This window comes from Pelodiscus sinensis, chromosome 6 (genome assembly GCF_052426305.1).
Source record: "Pelodiscus sinensis isolate ZL-2025 chromosome 6, ASM5242630v1, whole genome shotgun sequence".
In the NCBI taxonomy this organism is placed as follows: domain Eukaryota; kingdom Metazoa; phylum Chordata; order Testudines; family Trionychidae; genus Pelodiscus; species Pelodiscus sinensis.
The window spans coordinates 53,216,543-53,235,767 of NC_143057.1; the positions used below are offsets into that span (position 1 = coordinate 53,216,543).

At 41.7% G+C, this 19,225-nt stretch overlaps 1 protein-coding gene across 7 annotated transcripts in view; it reads right to left on the reverse strand.

The window, feature by feature from the left end:
• The window catches only part of GRAMD2B (GRAM domain containing 2B), a 65,619-nt gene that overhangs the window by 33,785 nt on the left and 12,609 nt on the right, over positions 1-19,225 (reverse strand). The window contains exons 1-2 of one of the 7 annotated variants that reach the window (XM_089779278.1): positions 12,582-13,194; positions 8,420-8,560 (exon numbers count right to left, since the gene is read on the reverse strand). The exons of 3 other annotated variants lie outside the window; for them this stretch is intronic. Coding sequence is in view for 1 of the 4 variants with exons in the window: in XM_075931927.2 (XP_075788042.2) it covers positions 12,582-12,664 (83 nt within the window). In the remaining 3 variants the exon portion in view is untranslated. Of the gene's footprint in view, positions 1-8,419; positions 8,564-12,581; positions 13,195-19,225 lie in introns of those variants that run through there. 3 more of the 7 variants (XM_075931929.2, XM_089779279.1, XM_075931927.2) reach the window with 3 other exon arrangements.

Below are 19,225 nucleotides of genomic sequence, written 5' to 3' on the forward strand. Positions count from 1 at the left end.
TTGCTGGATTTAGTATGTGTGTGCTGCTGGTGGCCAGTGATATACAGGAGATTAGACTTAAATGATTTAGTGTTTCAACGGTTGGCAATTTGAAGACATCATTCTACTAAAACAGTTTGAGAGAAAATAGTTCATTCCACCTAAGTGTTATGGTAGGCGTCATTTTGCTTAATACGGTTTTCACTAAAGGAGACTATGTTTATAAGATGAACCCACAGCAAAAGGAATCAAGAGCAGAGAAATATTTTAACAAAAAGCAGTGGACTGAGTGTCTCCTTAATGAAGTGTACCAAGACACCTCATTAGCCAGCACATTTTGAAAGTTATGAGAACTAGATTTTGTCTTCTTTATACATGGTATATAAACACAGAAAATTAGTGACAGATCTGGGGGCCCAGACTTCTTTATGTTACAGAAAGAAAGTCCCTTCTGAACTCAAAAGAATGCCTTCTGGATTAGAACATCAGTAACGCAGACTTGTAGTTAACCTAGGCTCCAAAAATTGTACTACATTGATCATGAAGGAATTTTTCCAAAGGGGGAAAAAAAAAAAAATCAAACTACTATTATGAAGTGTAATTGCTCCTAAAAACCTATTCTATATCCTGCTCCCTTTGCACTCACCAAACACAGCTTTTTGGTTGATGTTGAATGAAAGTTGCTTTCAAACACTCAGTGTTATTTGACCACCAGGTAGTTGTTTTTTTTTAAAGGCATAGCGAGCAGAACAGTATGCATTTGTTAAATGTTCTGAGAAAGGTCCAATACATTTATTTTGGTTTTAGTTTTCAACACAGAATTCAGCAAAAATGAAACAATCTCTAATATATGCAGAAGCATTATAATGTGGATCCTTAATATTCAGGAAGCTTGCTCATATTTTCTAGAGTGGCAGTTACACTCTCTCTCAAAGTCCACCCTCTCTCTGAGATCAAAAGCCGTCTTGAAGTGTACCAGGCCCACCACACTGCAGGCAGAAAGCTGCAGCAGCATGGCCGGGCCCACAGCACAGCAGGCCAGGCCAGGCCGGAGCAACCCCCTGCCTGTGTCAAGTGGGGGACTGCTTTAGTCCAGCTGGGCTGCCGGTTAACTGGTTACCCGTTAACATCCCTAGTCAGGGACTGTCTACCCATTACTCAGGTTACTCTTAAATATCCAGGAGTTTAAGCTATGTTCCCACTAAGCTGGGCAGCAGCACAGCTTCACAGGTAATTAATCAGTCCTGCCCACAGGCTCAGGGCTCCCCGCATGGAGCTGACTGACTGAGCAGGGCTGATTAAACACCTGTGAAGCTGTGCTGCCCCACAGCTTAGAGGGAGCACTAAGGATTTCCTTTGCACAGCATAAGGGAACACTTTTTACTGCAGTATTTAATCTTCCAAGTGAGCGACACATCATCCTTGGCTCACGTCTCTCTTGGCTGGTGTGAGATAAAAAGGGAAATATCTATTATTTTTGTGATGGGGTTCATATGGCTGTGGGAATGGCTACCCGGCAATTAAAACGCATGTGAGTGGCTTGTGTCTACAGATATGGGATTATGGGGCTTTGGCTGTAAAACTGTGGCATAGACCATTGGGCTGGGTTTTGGGACCTGTTCCCCTCTCAGGGTCACAAAGCTGGGGCTCCACCCCTAGCAGTCTATGTTGCAATTTTTCAGCCCCAGAGCCTGATCCATGGGCAGTGGGTAAAGGTAGGGCTGGGGAAAGTGAAGCCCTCCAACCCTGCTCCCAGCCTCCCCGGCCCCAGAGCAAGGGGGAAGGTTGAGGGTGCACGGCACCAGCCTCCCTGGCAAGGGAGAGGGAAGGTACTTGAGGGCAGTAGCATTCTGGGGTGGAGTATGGGTGGAGCCAGGCAGGTGGTTTGGGAAGGCAATGTCTTCCCATGCGTACCATACCTGAGCCTCTATAGGCCAAGTCATCTGACAAGGGCCAGCTTCAGGTGTTTAATTACAGCACAGACACTCAGGTGTTTAGTTACGGGCCCTACATGATGTGGGATTGTAGAAAGGGATCAACCAGGGAAAGCAAAACAATAATTGACAAGATAAGAGCCTTAAGCAAAGAATGGGGAAGCTGTTTATTGGGGCCTAGGCCTAGGATAAAAAAGGATACTAAGCCATTACAACACCAAGGGAGTAGAAAAGCAGCGTGGAGGGTTGGGTGAACCAAGAATTGCTGCCCAGGGAGAGCTGACTAGCAATCAAGGAGATACAGAGCATGCTGCAAGCAGAAGAATCTGCTATTCCTAGCCAGCAATGGAACTAGGCTAGGTGAAATATACCAAAGCTTTAAAGTCAATGTAAGCGAAATATATGTTTAGACCTTTATTGTTTAACCCTTCACTTTCCATGATGTGTACTTGGTTGGTTCTATAGCTAGCTAGCTACTTTCTTTTGAAGATGCTAGTTCTGTGTCCCTGAAAACTTGTACTATCATAGGCTTGTGGTGAAAGATGGTGTACAACTGTCAAACCTAGCAGGACTTATTAACATGGTTGGGAAATGGCATGTTACTGCTCAGCGTCAGACCAGAATGGTTGAAACATATAGTTCTGGCCACAGAAGGGTGAAGGAAGTGAGGCCCAAGGAATATACAGTCCAACGTTCTAAAAGAGGAACTGTGTAGTTCACCTTTGACTGTGACAGTTGGCACCCTGTCTTTACCAGATAAGGATGTGGTTTGTCACACAGCTGCAGTTGTGCTGCTAACACCATATAAAATACATAAAGATGTTCAGCACTCAGCATTTAAAAGGAAGAGAATCTATTTATTCTGAGCTGTCTTGTTGTCTGAGGTGAACGCTACAGAGCTTAGATGTTTAACTTATCTGACTGCGATATAAAACTCTAAGATTAAAACCATTTGACTAGTGTAAGTGGAGACACACAAGTGTATTACAATTGACAGTGATTCAGAGTGAATACTATTGAAACATTCACGGCACCAAGCAGAACCCAGGCTATATTTGGACTAAGCGTGAAAAAACAGGAAATTAAGTAGGTCAATGGTATATCTGAGTGGATGGAATAAATTTATCTTTGTGTAATTTAAAATACTTAGTGCTCTGGCCTAATCATACAAAAGCCCAAATCTGATTTTTGAAGGATACAATTTCAGTTGTATATTGGAACGGTTTAAAGATATGACAATTTTACATGTGACAAAGGAGCAAGTTCAAAGCTTAAAGAATTCAGGGATACTAAAATTGGGGCTCAGCTAGTTATTGCACATGTATACAGTGCTAAATATAGTTGACGTTCTATTCTTTTCTAGCAGACGCTAATGGTCTGCATAGCTTCAATCCTTTTGAGAGCAATGCTAGCAGGCTAATTCTCTCATTACAGAAACAACTCACTTGAGCCAAATATAAACATAGCCCAGAGAAGCTGCTACAGTTGATGGGTATATTTGAGTTGTACTCTCCTCCCATCCCCCCAGCTATTCCTCTCTCTTTTACTAGATCTTCTGAACACCACTGTTTTGCTCTGTCAGCCCTTCTCAGTAACATAGGCAGCAGTCTCAGAACACGATAAGCCTAGGATTGACTGTTTCCTGACAGGTATAGCAATGTGTGGGGTATGCATATTTGAAATGGCTCTTCAAATGACAGAGAAGGGATTTGAAGACATTAGCACAAGTGGGTTGCTTTTATTCACTACTGGTGTTTTGTTGTTGTGATTATATCTGTGAGGGAAAGGAAGGAGACTCTTGAAGCAGAGTATTTGATGTATTCTCACTCTGCAGCAATATCTTTAAACCATAGCAATGTACACACTTATTTGCTTTGAAATGTCAGTATTTTTATACAATATTAGAAAATGTATTATTCTTATTTTAAACAAGTAATGAATTTTGTCTAATGAAAACAGTAAAAAGCATGGACTTACACCTTTTAAAGCAGCAAACCAAAATAGACAGCTCCTCTTATTGTACTTTTTTAGTGAAGTGGATGAACATTTCACATAATAGCCAGGTCACATTTCACACCAGAGTGCCTTAGCAGACAGCAGTAAGGTCATTCTGACTTTATGGAGGTTGTTAGTGTGTAAATTCTCAGTTCTTAAATACCATCTATTATTAATAGGCAGTATTCCCCCATCTAATCCAAAAACAGGCTAATGTCAAGTTCCAGAGAAAAATAAAAACAAATTCCTTGTGCCATTAAAAATAAAACAGACTAGGAATGTAAGCCATTATGATTCTATCTTGCTTCGAAGTGTGTGCATACTTTAAGGGGGGAGGGACCCTCACTCCATAATATTACCACTGCAACTTTCCAGGAATCCTCAACAGAAAGTCTAAGGCCAGAGAACTATTACTGAAGTAAAGAATATGGCCACCACCTGACAGGGAGCAGCGAGTGGAGCAGAGATCCTGCCCCTGTTCATTAGATCAGTAGCTCTTGGTAAGGATCCCATGCCACTGACTGAAGGAGGGTAGTGTGGACACAAACCAGAACAGTAGTTACTATGGTGGCTGTAAGTTTTTAAGCGTAGACATGCCCCAAGTTTTGTTCAGGATCAAGAAGGGGAAGGAAGAGATGCCTGGAGGTCTGAGTTTCCAATTCTTTTCTGCCAAGTTAAATAAGGGGAAAAAATGCAGTTGCCTGCAGAATCCACTAACAGTCATTATATTAGGGCCTGACAAATATTCCCGGTGTATTAAAATCCATAACACCCAGTCTCAGGCACAATGTAGGCATTTGTGAGCATCTTTACAACAGTAAACAAGCAAGGAAAGGCTTAGATCAGTGGTCCCCAAACTTTTGGGGCTGCCAGGCACCCGGGGGTGGGGCCATTCACGTGCTGTGCATCTGGGTGCGGGGCTGTGCATGCACCACGCACCCGGAGCTGGTGCCGCGCATGCACCACGCGCCCGGGGCCAGCCCAGATAATTCGGCGGGAACCATGGCACCCGCAGGCATCGCATTGGGGACCACTGGCTTAGATACACCACTGGAAAGTGTGTGGCATTTTTTTCAAAGTGTTTGGGAAAAGTACCTGCTTTCCAAAGTGATTCTCTTCATGTGACTGTGAGACAAGTTTTCAGATTCAGCTGTGCTTATGCAAGAAATCTATTGATGAATATGGCACTTCTATATCCCCATATACTGGTTAATTGTACCAAGTGCTTTTAAGACTACACAGTCAAGGAATTTTTTTTAAACTTAGCATACTGTAAGAATTTTAGTAAACAAGTCTGTTGTGAGATTCGGAAGTCCTACTGTCTCCCTTTTTAATAATGGTATCTTTCTGCACTAACAGCACTTTGCACTGCATCTAGCAGTCCAATCAGGATCTGTTTTGTTATGAGGGATTATAGCTGTGCTTCATGAAAGCTGTTTTAATCTGTGTAAAGAAATAACCAAAAATATGTAGCTCTTGATTAGGTAAATAGAGAGAGAAGGAAACCTATGAAAGGGACAGTTGGATGGAAGCTGATCAGATAGATGAGCTATCTGAGAATTAGTATGGATACCTGATCAGCCAACACTGCAAGTGCAAGCTTTGTGCCAGAATCTGACCTAAAACTAAGTGGACTGGGTCAAGGAAACTTAGCTACCTGATCTCATCCTTCTCAATGACTCTTTTTAGAAAGAAATATAGATTAAAAGCAGGGCAATAATTGGAGAGTTTGTCTGTTTAGCCCCATCACTCCCCTCTCCCATTTCTTCTCTAGTTACAGGTGGAGATCAGAACTAATGCATTGCCTGTCCACCTAGCCACTCCTCTCTCCCCCCTTCACCAAGAGGAATGGCACAGATCTATCTTAGGTGACTACTCAAAACTCTCCTAGCACCTCAGCAAACATTCCACTTGAGTTCAACAGACTGCACATTTGTCTCCTGTAGTCACAGGTCTGCTTCCATGGAGACAGACAGTTGATCTGGGCAAACTTATCCACTAGGAAACGTGAAGACTTCTTATGGTAGGAAATATTGGACTAATGCTGGATGTAAACAGTCTGGCTTAATTAGATTCTGTGCAATTTGCAACAGTTCCTTTGACCAGGACTTTGCAGAGACAAACCAAACATTTCTCTAAGAAATGAGTGCAGAGGGTTTTTTTATGTTGCCATCAGATTTGGTACAAGATTTCCACCTCTGGCAATCTACCCATCTTCTCTCCCATTTTCACATTACCCTGGGAATCAGTCTGTTATAGTGACTGCTCCTACAATTTCTCAGCCATCTCCATCATTGCCACATATTGGCTGCTGTGAAGATGGCAACCTTCTTCTTCTCTCAGCTGGATTCCTCTCTAAATTGAATTTTCCTCTCTAAGCTGGATTCGACAGATTAGTGCATGTTCATATCTATATCCATCAGCAAACTCCATGCTGGTTTGAGAACATTTTGGTTGTAAACTGCACTGCATCCTTCCCTTTTGCACTGTAGCCTCCTTCATGTACTGGGACAACCAAGTGGTGTTACAGTCAATCACACACACATGCAGAAAGAGAGGAAAGCCATTGAGAGTCCTGGATACTCCTTTCAGCTAGGTTTACCCTTGAACAATAGGCTGGAGGCAATAGGGAACAAACAATCATCCTGTCATTAAGCAACACAACACCGCTATGATAAGGAGATAGTAAAATTCTATGCTGGAAGTAGACAGACAGGCAATTGTCACCTGTGTATCTTCTTCCCTCAGGTGAAAGTCTCCCACTGTTCTGTCAATGGAAAAAGGACAAAGTATCTGTAGAGGCCTCTGGCTTTTTACACCTTGTCTGTGAGAAAGCATTGAGTATTTCTCTCCATTTGACTCAGTTATTGTTCCCTGAAGAGCTTTCTTTCTGTGGAAAATAGAAAGGCAGACAGAAGCTGCTGTACTTGGCTATCTGCCTTCTGCATCCTGAGCCAGAGCTTCTTGTGCAATATAGCATTTGAGGAAATAGCTCTGGCAGAAAACTTAATTGTATCTTGGGAGTTGTCAAAGAATACTGGTTAAGACATTTTTCTTCATATTGATTTTATCTTTGAAGGTTGCTAGACCAAGCAACAGCTCTTCTAGCATAAGGGCTGGCAATAACATATGCCTGCATGGTAAATAAAATTTATAACTTTCTTCCACAAGAGACCAACAACTCATCTGTCTGATCATGGGAGTGCAAAGTGGGAAGAGACAGGTGGGTGACAGTGTTCGATCCCACTGCAATATCTACTTTGGGTAGCTATACAAAGTTCACCGGCTAGTGTCTCTGCTGATTGTAAACTGTATTGCTAGGGCACATGGAGCATACAGGCAGTTTCTCTTACAGACAGCTCCCTAGACACAGGTCATTGTGAGCATACTGCTTCAGGAACCTAGGAGCAGCCTGATGGAGGGGGCTGAGTATCAGTGGGATTGCTTCTTTAGTGGGAAGCCAGTGCAGCTATTTGAGCAGGGAGGCCTGGCGCTCACAAAAGGAATGGGAACGTAACTGGTAAGCATCACCATCACCTCTTAAGAACCTGTTAACCAGCAAGGGCGAGAGCAGCCCCTTACCTGTGTTGGGTGGAGGGCTGCTCCAGCCCGGAGAGGCCAGCTGAGGGAAGGGGGCACTGCAGCCTGGAAGGAGCAGCCACGTAGGTGGAAGGGCCTTCAGTTACTGGAGCAAAGTTACAATAATGACCATCTGACTAGCAAGCTTTACATTATTACTCCCCTTTTTTGATAATTCAGATTTTCTGGCAGCATCTGGAAATGAGCAAGTTTAATTATTATTATTTAGGAAAACACCAGAATGGTTCAGCGGTTTGGGCACTAGTCTAGGACTTGAGAGGCCTGGATTCAGTTCTACATCCTGTCACAAACTTCCTGCGTGATGACTTAGCCTTTGTCTATAATATACTGCTAAGTTTAAAATGCAGTTGCAGCAGTGCTTTAATGCAGCAGTGTGGTTATGGCGGCAGCATGGGAGGAGAGCTCTCCCAGCACAGTAGGTAAACCACTTCCATAGGGGAGTAGCTAACAGCGCTGAGAACCCTTTTAGACTGGTGCTGTACAGCGTTAACTTGCTGCACTCAAAAGGGAGGTATTCTTTCACACCCTGAGAGAAGAAAGTTACAGGGCAGTAAAGTGGCAGTATAGACAAGTCCTTAGCCTCCCTGTGCTTTGGTTACTTCTCTATAAAATGGGGATAAATACCACTTCATAGGTTGTTGAGAGGAAAAATACAGTAAAGATTGGGGGGTGCTCAAATACTATGGTAATGAGGGTGATATAGATTCACAGAGCGTTATCCCCCCTATGTGTCAGAAAGCCCAGCTTCTCTTAAATGGAAGCTTGGCCAGATATGCTAGTTGTGTGTGTAAATGTGAGAGGGGAAAAAACAGGTCTGATAGTGTTTTAAAAACCTTGATCAAATATCATAAGTATTGTCTTACTTGTTTCTACAAAAAACACAACATTAGAGAGTTTCGGGTGACACGAACCTCTTTGATGGCAGGGTTTGTTTACATCCGTTGCTCTCACAAAACCACACGCTTCTACAATTAATGCAAAACTGATCGCTCTTTTTTAATGCTGTCTAGTGCTCTGAGAGTTTTCAGAAATCAAATAAATGCATCCAACACCTGCTTTAAAAAAAATACAAAGATTGTTGTAGTAAAATCAAACAAAACACCCTTAAAAGGAGTATCATTTAAACTACAGATATGTCCTTGATTTTTATGTGCTACTGTAACTAAAAGAGGATCTCATGGATATTTTCTATTTAGACTCACAGCCTAGTATAGTATTATGCAGTACAAGTATATGCATCTAGTCTAAACTTTATTCATATATAATTCTGTGCAAAATTATTACTATACAATTAAGATATGCAAGTTCTGATTACACAAGTAGATCCATATGGCCAGATAGTTGCACTATAAAAAGCATCACTGAAATAATTAGAGATCCACCAAAATGGATCTGTATGCAAGGTTAGGGCCATCAACTGTAAGAAGTCAGTGAGCTAAAGAGTGACTCGTTTGTATGGGATATATAGTTGCTCCCTGCCCCAAATGGAATGTGGGAAAATGCAGAACATGCCTCTTTCATTCCTCAAGCATTGCCTAAGGAATAAGTTATTTCTGCTAATGCATTTCACTATGGTGGGTATTTTGGGAGTGCATCTGTTTGGACCAGGACACAAGTATTAAAAGCATATACACCTTTCCAGAAAATGAAATAGCTGTTTATGTTCTCCATCCTCCTCACTGCTTACAGGACTAAGATTAGAGATGGATGGAAAATGGAATTATTCTCCTGTGAGAAATTTCAGTAGGCTAGACAAATAATTTCATCCTAACTCCAGATAAAAAAAAAAAAAAAAAAAAATCAAAGATTTAAAATTTTTCACAGGTGGGAATATTCTGAGGTTCCATTTTAAGAGAACGGAAAGGGATTTTTTTTCAGCCTTCTCCCACTCCTTGGACAGCTGCCTTTCCAAGATGCCCAACTCCCCTCAGATCTGGAGTCATAGGGTGTCAGGCCCCAGAGGGCCTTCTTCAGGAGTAGAGGCAGCCCAGACAGGACGATCTGCTTTCTGGCTTATGAGGTTTCCATCAAAAGTGCTGGCACACATCAAATCAGCATTTTCTCACAGGTAAGGGTTGTGCTGGAAAATTTTTAGCCAGCTCTAATCATGATCTGTGATGCATAAAGGGAACTTTAATTTCCTATAAGGATGAGGCCTTAAGATGCAAAATCCAAACTCTCCCAAATTGAGTTTCCTTTCTATATATCTACTTTATATCAGTTTCCGCTGATATAAAGTAGATATCCACGGATTGGCAGGGCTCTATGGATATTTGGTTTGGGTAGACCTGTAAGCTCTGATTCTTTGGGTAACATGTGGTAACACTGTTCACATCTTTCTTCAATGCTGTAGTCCAAAATTGTGCACTGGTATTTAACTTCTCAAGAATATTTTACATTCATGAGTTCCTTATACTGAGAGCTCTCTGACTGATTCACAGGCTTCATGCATACACAGGAAATGCAGCCACCTGCCAGGCAGCAAGCAGAAGCTTAACAGTGTATAGCACACGGTACAACTTCACAATAAGGCATATTTAGACCTACACCAGGGCAAACATTTTCCTCTGTAAGTACTACCGTGAGGTTTTTCATAGTTAGGCAAAACAGGCATGGGTTGAGTTTTAACTGACAGTCCTCCATGCAGTTTGCCTCATCAGTTATAGATGGAATTATGTCATAAATCACTTGTCTGTAACAAGGATCTTATCTCAAACTAAATACCAATGAGAGTAAGACTAAATAAGGATATAAAATGTATATGTTGAAAGTGAAAAATCAGTGCATTTATGATTAGATCTTTGGACTTTAAAAGATGCAATTACATAAATATATTGAGATAGTAGGAAGGGAGATGTTCAAACAGTACCCAGACTGAGGTGGGTCCATCTTTATGAAGGAATACAGTTAGGGCATACCAAGAGTTAAGGAGAAATTTTAAAAGGAGGAAATCTTTAATGCAGTTAATAAAAACTGAACTTGCACATGCACTCAAGTTCTAGTCCTTCAGAAAGCCACTGCGTGTACGTATACATACCCATGTTCCTCCCCCCTGTTCCCTCTCCCCAAATTTTCAGACGTTTTCCAAACCACACAAAGAATTTAGGAACCTAAGTCCCATATGACTTTGGATTTTAGCACTATTGTCTTTCAATGAAACTTATAAGTTAAGTTACATTTGAAAATGGGACTTAGATGCTGGGAAAAATTTCCAAAAGTGCTTAGGTAACAAAGGAAGCTTTCTCTATCTTCTGTTCCCACCTGTGTCATGGACATTTTAACACAAGCATTTTTTGACAGTAAATAAATATTTATGTATAGAAGCATCATGAAGACATGATTTAAAATAAACAACTGTTTCAGTACAGACATATTTCTCTCCAATCTTATTATTTCCTGTCATTAATCTCACGTATTAATGTTGTATTTGGAATGGCTATTTTATCTTTAAACATCCCCTCCTCAAAAAAGAGTCAATCACCATATAAGCATACTACAGCCTTCAAAGATTAACAATAGCAAGAAATGTAAGTTTGAATGAGTCTCAAAAGAGGCCATGTTAGTCTGTAACTTTAAGATCAACCCTCAAGATCATCTCACCTGAAGTGGGTTTTGCCCATAAAAGCATGTGATTATTATCTCACTATATAAATGTTATTAAAATAGAAATTAATGTTTATATAGATATGTAAAGTGCCATAGGACTACTTGTTTTTAAAGTTTGAATGAGTTCATGGGTATCACTGCCACTAAAGAGTAGAGTTAACACTGACCAGCCTGCTTGGATATAAATTTTGAATCCTCATCCCATCCGCAAACATGGTCTGTGGATATGCTCATTCATACATGCAAAGCAGATATAAAACACAGATTTTCCCTACGTATCTTTACACAATATTATTTTCCATTATTATTCCCCCCACTCCAACTTTGGAGCCAGAAACAATATTACTCCCTCCCTCTTCTTAAATTAGGGGAACTAGGGCAAAGGGAAGTAGCATTTTGATTGCATCAAATGAAACTCTGACCTTTCACTTCAGCTCCACTTAGAGATCAGCTTCTGCCTTATTCTAGACTCATTCACACCTGTTTAAATGCTTCAGGGGGTAGCCGAGTTAGTCTGTACAGGTAAACTGAAAAAACAACACATAGTCTGGTAGCACTTTATAGACTAACAAAAAATGTAGATGGCATCATGAGCTTGGGCAGGAGACACAGCCCACTTCAGATGACCGGAGTGTTGGATGTTTAGGACCAAAATAAATGTTTAAATGAAAACCTGTTTAAATGTTATGGGGGGGAGGGGATTAATGGAATCATATCAGTGTAAAACTCTTCTCAGAATTATGGCATGCTGCTAGCAAGTCAGCATAAAACCCTATAAAGTGGCCTGGGCTTTCAAGGAGACGCACAACAAGATGTTTAGAGGGTTTTTTAGTCTAGATCTAATCATAGTTCCATTTCTCTAAATAAAGATGAGCTTAATCCATGCCCCAAATTTCCTGTTCAGAAGCTGCATGGCAGGCAAAAGAAAAAAAATTCAAACCACTAGAAAACTACAACAACCTGAGATAGTACATCATAGTTAGACTTTGCACAATACAAGATTATTGAAGGCTCCCACTGGATACAAACTTAATGATCAGCTCTGGCAGCCAGAACTCTGATATCATATACGCATATTTACACGTTCCTCAGCTACCACTGTAGCCCCGTAGCTTTAAAGAAAGCCAGACCCAAGTTCTGTTCAGCCTTGCTCATTGAGTAACACAGCTAGTCACGTGCAGCCGCACTATAAACAGATTGCAATTGGAGTTCACATATTTTCTTAATTCCACACGATCATATCGAGCTAGGCGGCATTCCTGAAACTTTGTAGCTTCTCTACTAAGTTTCAGCGTTAACAACTCTGAAAGGAAACAGCAGAATCGTAGAGGGCAGCCGGCATCAAAAGTTAAAACACAAAAACTGTATAGGAATTTGTCCTTTGATACTGCAGATACACTTCGGTTCAACCCCACACCACAGGCAACAGGCAGCAGAGACATTTCACACAATACATCGGATACTTACAGGAGGAGGAAACCTTTGTTTTCTTTTTTATTGACAGCCCTTACAGGTTTTAGTTCTTCCACATCAGACTGTTGTTCAGTCATTAGCGCCGTCTGCGGAAAGCTCGCTGCGAGTAACCGTGTGTCTGCTCCTCTACCCCTTACCACCAACAATTGAAATAGACTCGCTCCAGCTTTTCCCTCCCCGGCACACAACTCTCTTTTGAAACTCCGGAGCAAATTCAGCCAAGCTCTTTGTCTCTGGCTAACCTGAGCAAGTTCAAACTGGTCCTATTAGCTGGAGCTAATGGTCAAGGGAAGGCAGAAGAGGGAAAGAGAGGAGGAAGGAAGAAAGAAAAGAGCCATCCTTCCCCCCCCCCAGTAAAGGCGGGGGAGGGGGGGCGGAAGGGAAGGCGGGGAGAAAGCCTGTTCAACAAGTCTTTCTGAGAGAAGAAACTAATGAGCCAAGCAGGTGAAAACACGGCGCTAACAATTCACAGCGGCTTTACTCTTTAAACCATAAGCGTATTGGAATGACTCTGTACAACAGGATTTAATGATGTTAAACATAATTATAAAGCACTGAGTTTAGATAACTTGAGATATAACAACAGTGACAAAGAACTGAGGCAACACACCATGATCCTGTCTTTTAGGGGCTGGTCTATTACACAACTTAAATTATTCAAACAGGATGTTGCCTCATCGAGCACTGCCTCCTGATTACTTAAACAAAAGGTCTATTTAATGTTTTATATGGGAATGACAACGATGGTAAGAGACGCCAGGGACTGTGCCATTAACTCTTTACTGTCCCACAAAGCCAATTTTTGTTTTCAGAGCAGACAGCAGGCATGGAGTAGTGCTACCAATGACCAACAAGCTGGCCATGGTGACAAGTTTTTGCACCACCTTTATCACTATCTTTCTGACGTACACAAATACCTAAGTGGATTTATAACAGCAGCAATAACACACTGCATTTTTATAAACTTAAAAAACAACAAATAATCTGGGAGCACTTTAAAGATTAACAAAACATAGACTTCATGCATCTGATGTAGTGGACTCCAGCCCACAAAAGCTTATGCCCAAATAAATGTGTATGTCTTTAAGGTGCCACGGGACTCTTCCCTTGTGTTTGCTGAAACAGACTAATAGAGCTACATCTCTGAAATGTGAATTTTTATAGGGTCTTTCATTCTGAAGGCCCTCACTCAGGCTACATCTACACTGCAGAGTTTTTGTGCAAAAACTTGTAGAAAGTCCACACTACAAGCGCATTTTTGCACAAGAAAAAGTGCAGTAGATTGTCAGAAGACAGGGCTTTTTTCACAAGAGTTATTCCTCTTTCCACGAGGAATAAGCCTTTTTGCACAAGAGCTCTTGTGCAAAAGGGCGTGTGTGGACGGAAAAAGCACAGGCGCTCTGATAACCATTCTGTGAATGGCCATTAGAGCTTTCTTGCGCAAGAGCGTCCATGGCAGTGTGGATGCTCTCTTGCGCAAAAGCACATGGCAGTGTGGACGCACTTTTGTGCAAGAACTTTTTGTGGAAGATCTCTGCAGTGTAGATGTAACCCCAGTGTGCCTCACAAAAGATTCCACTGGTCTTGCAAACTGTCACATCTGTCTGTATGGAGCCCTTTGGAAATCAATGATGTTATGTATGGGTACAACAATCTTCTCAAGTGCAACAAGTTGCAGAATCAGGTTTTGGAACTTATGCATCATGGAGCATGGTAGTCAGCTAGTAGGCAGTAAACAATATTTGGGGAAGAGGTGAGACATGAGGATATTTATTGAAGAACACTGGGAGAATCTGGGAAAATCTTCAATAGACTATGACAATATGGCTCCAAGTACAGTAAAACCTTTGTTATCCGTCACTCTATAAACCAGAAAACTTTGTTAACCGGCATTGTCCCCAGCCACAATACTGTCTCATCGTCAGGCGCGCAGGCCTGGCTTGGTTTACCATGATTGGCTTAACAATTTTTTATTTAAGAAGTACTAATCATCTTTAACTCAAAATAGAAATGTGAGACCAAATGCCTCATACTACAAAACTACCAATATTAAAAACTTGAGTTTTACTATTACTGTCCATTGGTTTTTCCTAGGTTGATGGGACCCTCAGATAACTGGAATTTTTAGATAACCGGAATGCCCTAATCCCCGAGCATGGTGGACAACACAGGTTTTACTATAATTTGATATTCAACATTAACTAAAGTCTTGCCATAGTCTTACTCAACAAGGATGTCCTGAAAAAGTCATGTCATTTCTATTAAGAATGCAGAGACATTTCAGGGTTTACCATAGTTGGGTTTTTAAACTCGGGGGCTATGTCTACACTGTCCCTCTTGCACAAAAAATATGCAAATGAGGCAAAGCGTTGAATATTGCTGCATCTCATTTGCATTATTAGTGAGGCTCCGTTTTTGCGCAAGAGGCTTTTGCACAAAAAGGAGCCATCTACACAGCTCCTTTTTGCGCAAAACCCCCCCCCCCCCACTTGCACAAGAGCTGTTCTTCCTCTTCTTTTTTTCAGGAAGAATGGCTCTTGCGCAAGCGGGGGCTTTTGCACAAAAAGGAGCCGTTTAGACAGCTCCTTTTTGTGCAAAAGCCTCTTGTGCAAAAACAGAACCTCATTAATTATGCAAATGAGGCACAGCGATATTCCATGCTTTGCTTCATTTGCATATTTTTTTGTGCAAAAGGGGGCAGTGTAGATATAGCCTGGCAGTATTTAGCATGGAAATTAGTAAGTCTGTAGTCACAAGATTCAACAGTATCTCAAGCCCGCCTTCTCTATATTTACAAATAAGGGACTTGGCACCTTTAACATATGGGGAAAAAAGAGCACTTTTTGGTGTATAAAGGCGGCCTTTGAGGAACTGGGTTTTTATTTTCCTGCTTGTAATCTAGAAGCACCTGTCTCTCTAGTTCGAAAGTTTTTTTGGTGTCTGGACAGTGAGTGCAATGGATGACATCACAAAGGCTAGGTGCTTGATCCTGTTCCTATTAAGTCAATAGCAAATCTCCCATTAATGACAATACAATATGATCAAGATAGTGAAAGTTGAGCCATGGCAATGGAAAGTGAATTGTTTATTTTTGGTTTATTTGAACCTATTGCACGTCAATGTTCAATTCAAATGTTGGATAAAGGAAGCCTCTGTTCACATTCAACACCTTTGCACCTTCAATTATTAGCATTTTAGATCTCACAATAAACATCCATCAGACCTCCTATGGTCGTCGCACAAAACCAGGGAAGATCAAACTCTGCATTCCTGCTATTTCTAACATAAATAAATATGGATATTTTGGGCACTTCTCAGGAGCCACGCAGCACCTGCCAGGCTTATGTCCCAATATTTACCTGTGACCATTAATGTTAGTACCCTGAAGAAGTTTGCTTAAGTGCTGGGGGTGTGGTCTCTCTATGTTAGGATAGCTTACTAGAATCATTCACTGGAGCTGATGTTTTCCCCTATGTTGGTTCAGATAAATCTGTTTTTTACTCTGTCTAGCAACACCCTAGGTTGGCATGGCAGCCCCAAGAAACCATCTAATGTCATGCAACAAATATACAGTAAGATCAAATGTCAGACCTCTTCTCCCCCCCCCCCCACACACACTTATACTCAGCAGGATGCTGCAGAACTTGCCGGCAGAGAGAAATATTAAATGGCAGCATTTCACACAGGGGTTTTTGTGTGCTAGCATTGAAATATAAATGAGAGTATCAAAAATAAATTCTATAAGTTAAAAAGTGTGGATTGTATATCTATTTCAATGTGTATTAGAAGGACAAAATCAATTTATAAATGAAATCCCTCACAAAACTGGTCCATTGTTATGAAATTTTAAAAGTATGGCAAAAATACATGTTTATATCGGAATCAAAATCACCATACCAGATCCAGTGGAGTCACCAAGACTCCACACAGAAAAGGTCTTTGCTAGTTGGTTCCAAAGTAGGAACAGGACATTTGTATGTACAGGCAGTCCCCGGGTTAGTACAAGATAGGGACTGTAGGTTTTCTTAAGTTGAATTTGTATGTAAGTCGGAACTGGTACACTCTAGCCAAACATTTCTCCAGAGCTCAATTTTATTCTCCCACACCTCACTTCCCTTAGTCCTTTATTCTCAAGCTGAGGTGTCTGCTGAGAAAAGCCGCTCTGCGTCTCCCATGTCTGCTTGGGGGGAGGTGCTAGCTTCGCGTCTCCCTGGTCTGCTGGGGGGAAGCAGCTAGTGCGGGGTTGCCTCACCCGTTTGTAAGTAGGGATCCGATGTAAGTCGGATCCATGTAACCCGGGGACTGCCTGTACTTCACATTTTCTTTTCTTTTCTTGGTACCAATAGAATTCTCAGCTGAATATTGTCTGATGATGGGTGAAGCTTACTTCAGTATTTCTTATAGCTAGAGCCCTACCTAATTCAATCCATTTTGGTCAATTTCACAGTCATAGGATTTTAAAAATTATAAACATCATGATTTCAGGTATTTATGTTGAGCTATTGAATGTGCAGGGGCTCATGTGGGTGGAAGAGCCTCTCAAACCTTAGGCTTTTATTCTGATATTGAGACGGATCTTCTGACATAAAGGAGAAGGCACAGTGGTGCTTGTGTGGTTATGCAGTTGTAATTGCCCACACTTAATAGATACAGTAAGGAAACCATGCGAAGATGAACTGCTGTTACCCACAGAGACCTGCTGTTATGTCAAAGTCCACATCCTACTATGTCTAATAGTAATTATATAGCTTTCCAGAAGTACTCTTAGAAAACAGATATCACTGTATCGTAAACCATACTTCATAGCTATTTCACATCTACAACACCAAGATGCCGTACAAATAGCAAAGATGTGTACGTGCTCCAAGATGTTTATGGTGCTGATCCTAAAACTGGATCTAACTAGATCAACTTGCATGACCAGGACCTAATCTAAGATACAACACAGCACAGGATGACAAACTAGAGGAGGATACAGGAAGGTTGTGAGATGCAAGAACAAAAGATAATGAGAAACATAAGATGCTTTGTCACCCTTGCTAATCCTTGCTTCTCCGCTTCTTTCTTCCCAGAGTGGTGGTGTAGGGCACTGAGAGCCATGAGCTCTCAACCGTTGCAGACTACTGTTCTCTTTTCAAGTGGGCTGGTTTGTCTTGTGTACCCCCAAGAGACACTTTAGTTAAAAACTACTTGCTTACAAAATCAGACATAAAATACGAAGTGTCACAGCACACTATTACTGAAAAATGGCTTATTTTCTCATTTTTACCATAATATTAAATAAATCAATTGGAATATGAATATTGAACTTACGTTTCAGTACATAATGCACAAGAAGATTTACCTGGAATCGCTCCAGTCCTTAATTAATGTTTGTTTCATTTGAATCATTGCTCTGGAGTGGGGCTGAGAATGAGGGATTCAGTATGCAGGCTGCCCCAAGGAGACAGGACTACCTCAGCCCTCTCTCACCACAGCAGCTTTGGGCCATGTGAGAAATGCCTCTCCATGGTAGTTGCCACTCCAGTATACACAGATGGGGAAGGGGTGCATTTCCCCAGCTTGAAGCAGGTTTAGGTTCATCTACCTCTTGTGCTCCCCAGCTTGAGTGAGGAATGTAGGCATCTGTGCTGACAAAAGGAAACAGCCAGGTAGCTATGTTCCTGTATGAATTACAGGGGGAGGGAGGCAGAGAGGAACTTCAGGCTGCCCTGCCCTGCCCTGCCCTGCCCTGCCCTCCTGTGACCAGGTGGACCAGGCCCCAAAGTCTCCCATTGAAGGCTAGTACCTTGCCACTCCCCATCCCAGCAAACCACAGAGAAGTCCTCCAAGGAGGCTAGTGTGTCTGCAGGATGAGGCAACCAATTGAGGCCAGGAAGGCCCTATAAAAGGGGCTGCAGGACCAGCATCAACTCAGTGTTGCTGGAGCTGTCAAGTAGAGAAGATCACAGGTAGCTGTCTGATTAAGGGTGTAGCAGCAGCAGCAGCAGCACTGAGAGCTCTATATGGGGAGCTTGTGAGGACTATATGATGAACTGAGGTAAAACCCCTATCTAGCAGCAAGGAACTCTTTCCAGGAAGAGAAGCACTGTAGGCACCACTTTCTCCTGAGTGGTGAAACAAAATGAGAGACTAAGAGGGGCCCTAACAGAGACTACTGAGATGGGCTGCTAAGTGGATACCTTAGAAGGGGTTTGAGTATGTAACCCCCTCTTTCCTCCCTGGGTTACTCAGGAGCAGGCATTGCTCACCTGTGTGCCTGATCTTTTTAATATTAAAGGAGATCCTGAGTATCCCAGTGATATTGGATAGTTGGGGATCCTCTGTCAGTCCCTTACATCTAAAGGAATATAAAATGGCAGTGCTTCCACCTGGCTGGACCCAGTACACACTTAATGGTGTGCCTTGGGAACCTCCAGGAATACTTATTCTGGTAATCTGGATCTAACTCCCAAACAATAATTATAAATAATATACATTATTATATGCTAGCATTACTAATGCTAGTAGTGGGTTCACTGGCCAGATCACTGCCTCCTTTTGGGGGCTGGACTTGTTCAGCCCTAGGATTCTATGATTCTACATCTAATTGACTAAATTAGAATTAACACACCTTTACTTAGCCATTTAAAGAAACA